Source organism: Orycteropus afer, unplaced genomic scaffold, assembly GCF_000298275.1.
Source record: "Orycteropus afer afer isolate SDZICR_OR568_19922 unplaced genomic scaffold, OryAfe1.0 scaffold00246, whole genome shotgun sequence".
NCBI lineage: Eukaryota > Metazoa > Chordata > Mammalia > Tubulidentata > Orycteropodidae > Orycteropus > Orycteropus afer.
This window is the reverse complement of record NW_006921833.1, coordinates 3,165,380-3,172,850: the sequence shown is the minus strand read 5'-3', so window position 1 is coordinate 3,172,850 and position 7,471 is coordinate 3,165,380. Positions and strand designations below refer to the sequence as shown.

General features: G+C 41.3%; 1 protein-coding gene across 1 annotated transcript in view; it reads left to right on the top strand.

Annotated features, from left to right (window-relative positions):
* Nucleotides 1-7,471, top strand: part of CORIN (corin, serine peptidase) — a 451,047-nt gene that overhangs the window by 441,468 nt on the left and 2,108 nt on the right. Inside the window, exon 21 of the mRNA XM_042782130.1 lies at nt 2,716-2,849. Coding sequence (XP_042638064.1) covers nt 2,716-2,849 — 134 coding nt within the window. The remainder of the gene's footprint in view (nt 1-2,715; nt 2,850-7,471) is intronic.

Genomic DNA, 7,471 nt, shown 5'->3' with positions numbered 1-7,471 from the left:
TCCTTGGGTTTCTGAGGCAGTATCACTACGGAAGTAGATTGCCCAATCTTCCTTCTGAGGAGTGGCTGGTGGGTTTGAACCACCAGCCTTCTGGTAGTAGTCAAATGCCTTAGGACCTATGCCACCAGAGCTCCCTTATTGACCTTAGCAACTGTCAATTTGAAGGCCCCCCTTTCTTTTTTCTTGAAATTTAGTCAGATAAGTTTTGAGCTTAACTGAGTTTTCTTCGCCATGAGATTGAGAATGCATAGGGAAAGTCGATAAATAGAATTAATGATTTCTGAAGAGCTCATGTGTAAGAACTTTGAAGGTAATATTAGACATATTAGACTTTTGTTCTCAAGGTCACCATTTCTGCAAATGTTAGTTTTTAAAAGCATTGATCTGTACTGTAATATAAGCACAGAATATACTTTAAATTGTCTCTTTTCATATTCCACACACAATATCCACATCAAAGTTAAAGCCATGGATCAAATATTGTATATACAATATTGCATGCTCAGCAATGGTCTGAATTCAGTTAGAAAGATGTGATTGACCATAACTGCACCACTTACTGAGATAAGTGAGTCTCAGTTATCTCTTCTATTGTTGTCAGGTGTTGTTGAGTCTGTTCCAACTCATAGCAACCCTATGTACAACAAAACAAAACATTGTCCGGTCCTGCGTCGTCTTCAGAATGATTGCTATGTTTGAGCTCGTCTTCCTCTTTTTTGCTGATACTCTACTTTACTGAGCATGATATCCTTCAGAGATTTCTCCCTCTTGATAACTGAAAAGAACCAAACTCACTGCTGTTGAGTCAATTTGACTCATACTGATCCCTCCTTGGGTTTCCAAGGCAGTATCACTATGGAAGCAGATTGCCCAATCTTCCTTCTGGGGAGTAGCTGGTGTGTTTGAACCACCAGTCTTCTTGTTAGCAGTCAAATGCCTTAGGCACTATGCCACCAGAGCTCGCTCCCTCCTGATAGCTTATCCAAAAGGTATGTGGGACAAAGCAAGCCATCCTCATATCTAAAGAGCATTCTGGCTATACTTCTTTCAAGACAAATTTGCTTTTTCTTCAGGCAGACCATGGTACTTTCAGTATTCTTTGCCTACACCATAATCTAAAGGCATAAATTCTTCTTTGGTCTGCCTCATTCATTGTCCAGCTTTTGCATGCATATAAGGTGGTTGAAAATACCATGGCTAAGGTCAGGCACACCTTTGTCCTCAGGTGACATCATTTTTTGCCTTTAACACTTTAATGAAGGCTTTTGCAGAAGATTTGCCCAATGCAATATGTTATTTGATTACTTGATGGCTGCTTCCATGGGTGTTGATTGTGGATCAAAGTAAAATGAATCATTGACACCTTTAACATTTTCTCAGTTTATTATGATTTTGCTTATTGTTCTAGTTATTTGTCTCATGTGTAAGATGAGGAAAATAATAGCAACCATTTAAAAGCACAGGATTATTGTAAAGATTAAAGGCAATAATCTCCAGGAAATGCCAAGTACAAGTGCCTGGCCTGCTCCTAGTATCCAACAAATGTTAGTGTTCTTATTACCAGGGTTGCTATTCTTGAACTGTCTGCATCACATTGATTTTTCCAAAAATGATTCTACTTTCCACTAAAGTGTCCTTTACCCTCACTATCTAAAAAGAGGACCAAACCAAAACCAAACACACTGCCACTAAGTAGCTTTGGACTCATAGTGACCCCCATTGGGTTTCTGAGGCTGTAAATCTTTACCGAAGTAGATCTCACAGTCTTCCTTCCATGGAGCAGCTGGTGGGTTTGAACCACTGACCTTTCAGTTAGCAGGCAAGTCCCTTATCCACTCTACCACCAGAGCTCCTTAAAAGGAGAACAGTGTATGTAATTTTGCAGTATGTCTTTGAGGCAAAAGATTCACATTCTCTTGCTTCAAGAAATCCTTTGTTATTCTGTGAGAATGTTCAAACAAGACAAAATTCACATACTTTCTCTAGTGGCTTCAAGAGATGACTTTGACCCTTTTAACATCTCTCTGTCATATCCTCTAGAATTATAGACTCTTGCATAAAATAATGGGTGCTGTGGCACATGGGAAGCCACCTTCACCAAGGGTAGGGCAACCATTCCCCTGTTAGATTTTATAGGTATTTTGTACTTAAGCAAAGGTGTTTTAGTGGCACTGTGGTTAAGGCATTGGGCTGCTAACCAAAAAGGTTGGAGGTTCAAACCCACCAGCTGTTTCATGGGAGAAAGATGAGGCAGTTTGCTTCCATAAAGATTTAGAGCCTTGGAAACACTATGGGAGTTGCTTTAAGTCAGAATCAACTCGATGGTGGTGGCTTTGGATTTAGTACTTAAGCAAAGCAGGGCCAACATGCTGAGGTGACACTGAGCTGGCTGCCTCTTTTCGGGAGCAATTCTGGCTTCAATATTTTCCCTTATCTTTGTTGTAGCTGTTGTTTTTGTGCAGCATATAACAAGATGAGGAAAACCAGGTTACTAACCACTATGTGCTTCAATATTCTCAGCAATAAAATCAAAGTATTCCACTGGATGGTTGCTATGAACACTACTAATTGGACAATTTTGAAATTATATTTTAAGAAAAAAATATGGTTCCCTTGGCATAAAAATGTTATTATTTAATATTTGGCTAGCCTCACCTTTGAGTAGTTTTACCATCATATATATATATATATTATTTATTTTTTTTTAAAATCCAGTGCCTTTTAAACTGCAAGAGGGAGAAGTCCGCATTATTTCTCTGGAACAGTGCCAGTCCTATTTTGACATGAAGACCATTACCACCCGGATGATATGTGCTGGCTATGAGTCTGGCACAGTGGACTCATGCATGGTAAGTTGCTTCCTAGGGTAACCAAGGTGATTCAGTGCAGCAAAAACTTCAGTGGGTCTCTATAAACTCATTATTAGCAATGCATTTATTACAAGTGTTTAGTAATTTGCAGTGTGTTTTTCTCCACCCAGAGCCACGTGATCCTCCAAACTAATGCCATGCCCTTCAGTTGGGTTGCCTTTAGCTTTCCCTCTACTAGTGGAGAACAGCGTCCTGGTCAGCGACAGGAAGAACAACTGTTGTGGTCCATCTCTCTTGGCCACTTTAGTGGCTAGGACAAATGGAGCTCTAGGGGGAGCTAGCAGTAACTGAGCTTCAACCAGGCTGCCCCCAGGGAGCAGAGGGACACCAGAAGATGTTATCAGTCATCAGGATCATGGTACTGAAGGCCTGTATTTGTGATGGGACTAGCTCTGGCTGAGGGGTTATCACTCTGCCACTGTCTGGGCTCTCACTTGATTGCCTCCATGCCATGTCCTCCAATGTCACTGAACCAACTTAAAGACACTCAAGATTCCTAATCACAGCTCTTTACAGAGCATGTTCCCCTAGCATTTCAGGGAAGTATTTTTATTTTTACTGAATAAACATTCATTGAATATTATACTGGACTTGTTCCAAAGAGGGTTGCCATGAGTCAGAATTAACTCACTGGCAATTGGTTTTTAGTTTACCACTAATCCAACACAATTAAATGACAGTTTTTGATGGTCAGTTGCAGAATGGGCAGATCTGGGGATTGGATATGGTCCAGTGGTGATTCCTTGGATGGTTCCTTAGACTTCCCTTGCAATTCATTGAGGGACCACTCTCCTTTGTGCCCCAAGGCCACAAGTCATCCAGTAGTAGTAGAGGAGCCCTTGTTTTCTTTCCTAGACGCCCAGATTTGACTTCTCGTGTCAAGAAAATTGTTAGAATTGCCATAGTATATAGCCTGGCACAGAAGATTTGTAGCCCAAAAGATCTGGACTGGGTCCGTCTCTGCAAGGAAGAGTAATGTGACCTGGGCTAAGTTATCTAACCTCTTGATGCTTTTCTTATGAGTAAGATGAAGCCCATTCTGTCTAATTTTCAGGGTTTGTTTTTGATGATTAAATGAGTTAATGTGTGTCAAAGCCTTTATCTTTCACATAGCTGTGTGAAATATCTGACACAAACTTCCACACTTACCGTTATATTATTAATATAATATTAGTAACTAATATTAGTATTTCTATCAATTGAGTCGCTATGAGTCGGGGCCGACTCGATGACGGCATATAACAACAACAACATCAATTGAGTGCTTCTGCGCTCCAGGCTGTCTTCAAAATCCGATTTAATCCTCACAGTCACTTCATGTGTTAATATCGTTTTCCCTATTTTGCAGATCAAGACAATGAGCAGTCAGAGAGGTTAGTAACTTGGCTCAGTTGACCCAGCAGGAAGGTGATAAGTGAGGCTAAGCTTCAGGGCCCAAGTACCCAGCTACTATGCCATCTTAGTAGCAATTAGTAATGTGAATATTTCCCTTTTCCCAACATCATTTGGCAGTCTACTAAAAACTATTGCCTTTTAGCACAATTTCAAATTCATCCCTAGATAATTACTAAAGAAGGGAAAGAATGTGATTCTTTGAAAGGGAATTGAAAACCTAGACATAGGCACAGGCATGTTCATGTCATGAGGTCTAATAGAAAATCTGTGGGTAGTGCATACACTTCATGTGCTCAGATGCTCGTTGAAGTCAGATATACTCAGAGGCACCTCAGAAGAAAGGCCTGGTAATCTACTTCTGAAAAATCGTTCTGGTAGCATAGTGCCTAAGGCATTTGACTGCAAACTAGAAGGCTGGGGTTCAAATCCACCAGCCACTTCTCAGAAGGAAGGTTAGGCAATCTACTGCCATAATGATACCACCTCGGAAACCCAAGGATGGGTCACTATGAGTCGGGGTTTTTTTGTTTTGAAAACCCTTTGGGGCACAGTTCCTCTCTGAAATACATATGGTTGCTATGAGTCAGAACTGACTCAGCAGTCATAGCTTTTGGTAGTAGGAAATAGGGCTGACCAATTTCTCTTATCACTGGGAATTTTGCCCTTGTGGATGTCTTAAATGCATACCAGCTGTTCTCTAGCACACTCCATGGTGGAAAACAAAACAAAAAACGAAGTTAACAAAAAGTTGTTTTTTAGTGGGTCTAAAGCAAGAAGGAGCTCTGGTAGCAACGTGCCTAAGGCATCTGACTGCTAACCAGAAGGTTGGTGGTTCAAACCCTCCAGCCATGCTGCAGAAGCAAGACTGGGCCATCAACTTCTATAAAGATCTACCACCTCAGAAACCCAATAGGGGTCCCTTGGAGTTGGAACCAACTTGGTGGCAGTGTTTTTTTTTTTTTTAAAGCAAGATTGTACATCAGGACCTCTGTTATACCGCATACAGTATCTTCCTTAATCGCATCAGAAGGACCCATTGAAAAACAAGTGTGCCTCTTGTCAAGGTCTGTAAATCATGGGGATCAGTTCTAACACCAAACATAAACTTTGGCCTAAAGCCCAGTACTGTGAAAAGGAAAAAAGTCCCAAAGAGACAGAACTAGCCAACTAGTCTGTACATGTATTCTGCTCTTCCTTTAGCATTGCTTCCTCTTCACTTTTTTTTTTTTTACCTAATAAACTGCCACACTAGGTATAGCTCCAAATTGACATCTTAGAATGGCATTTTTAAATTTTCTTTACCTGGAAGTAATTTCTGATGCCTTTGAAGCCCTCCTTACAGCCTTTACATTTTCCTTTTGTGTAAAGTTACTCTTGTAGCCCATGCAGAATTTTGGCTCTTCCGGGACAGAAATAGTTTCTTCCTTCTCAGTATAGACTTTAGCACAGAACTTTGCAAAGACTCACTGTGGTGGTTATGTTTGTGTGTCAACTTGGCTGGACCTGGTGGTAGTTATTCCCCATGATGAGACTGGCAATCAGCTCCATGGTGGGATCTACCTCAAGCAGCTGAGTAGCTGCCTTTGGGATGTGGTCTGCTCCCTGTATGTAAGGAGAAGCCTTGGGGATAGTCTCCAGCTTATGGAATACTTGGACCCTGCACGTAGCTGTGTCGTTGTTCAGCAGGCTGCCATGCTCTGCTGACCTTGGGACTTAGAATGGACTTGAATTAATGGCCTGCCATGTGGTTTGGTAACATCAGGACTATGCCATTTTATTTGTTGACCTTGAGCTTGTTAGCCTCAGCAGCCAGTAGCTGTCTGAGTGAAGAGATGCCTCTAGTTTCAGTGGGCCAGCAGCAAGAGGCAGAGCCTAGAGCCTGGCACTTTGAACTCAGACTGCTAGCCTCCTGAACTATATGAGAATAAACTCCTGTTGGTTAAGGCCATCCCATTTGTGGTATATTTCTTGTCAGAGTGGCACTAGGTAACCAGAACATTCACCAAACCAGATTCACTGCCATCAAGTTGATCCCAACTCGTAGCAACCCCTTTGGGTTTCTGAGGCAGTAAATCTTTAAGGAAGTAGATTGCCCCATCTTCCATTCATGGAGTGGCTGGTGGGTTTGAACTGCCAACCTTCTGGTTACCAGACAAGTGCCTTAGGCACCACACCACCAGAGCTCCTTAACTTTACGAAGAGTAGATGATAAATAATTATTGGGCTAATTTTCTGATCTGGAGTGTAGGCCGACTGCTAAACCTGTCCCTTTTCAATCGTCTCCTGGCATAACAAGTTGTTGGTGTTGGTTAGTGCTGTCAAGTCAGTTGTAACTCATAGCAACCCTATGTATAACAGAATGAAATACTGCCTGGCTCTCCACCATCCTCACATGCATTGCTGTGTTTGAGCCCTTTGTTGCAGCCGTTGTCCATCCATCTCATTGAGACTCTTCCTCTCTTTCCCTGACCCTCTACTTTTCCAAGTATAATGTCCCTCCTCATAATGTGTCCAGAGTACGTCAGACAAAGCAAGCCATCTATGGTTCTGGCTGTACTTCTTGCAAGACAAATTTGTTCGTTCTCCTGGCAGTCCATGGTATATTCAATATTCTTCACAAACACCACAATTTAAAGGCATCAATTCTTCTTTGGTTTTCCTTATTCACTGCCCAGGTTTTGCATGCATGTGAGGCGACTGAAAATACCTTGGCTTCTGTCAAGCACTCCTTAGTCCTCAAAGTGACATCTTTGCTTTTAATACTTTAAAAAAGGAGACTTTTGCAGCAGATTTGCCTGATGCAATATAAGCATAATAAGTAGCTGAACTTAAGTAACTGAGTGTCTTAGTTTTTCTTTTATTTAAGGTAAAAAAAATATTTGAATGTAGGAAATATGTTTAATAAAAATATTTTCAGTAAATTTAGTTTTCTTAAAAAATAAATTCAATCAGCCTTTTAGGTAAAGTAACTTATCAATTCCTTAAAGATCTATGTGTATATTTAGGCTTATTGTTGTGGTTGTGTGCAGCTGAGTCAATTTCACTTCATAGAGACCTTATAGGACAGAGCAGAGCTCTCCTGTACGTAGGGTTTCCTAGGCTGTAGTCTCTATGGGAGCAGATCTCCAGGTCTTCTCTCCCCTGGAGCTTCTGGTGGCTTTAAACTGCTGACCCTTGTGTTAGCAGCCAAGTGCTTACATTGCTTC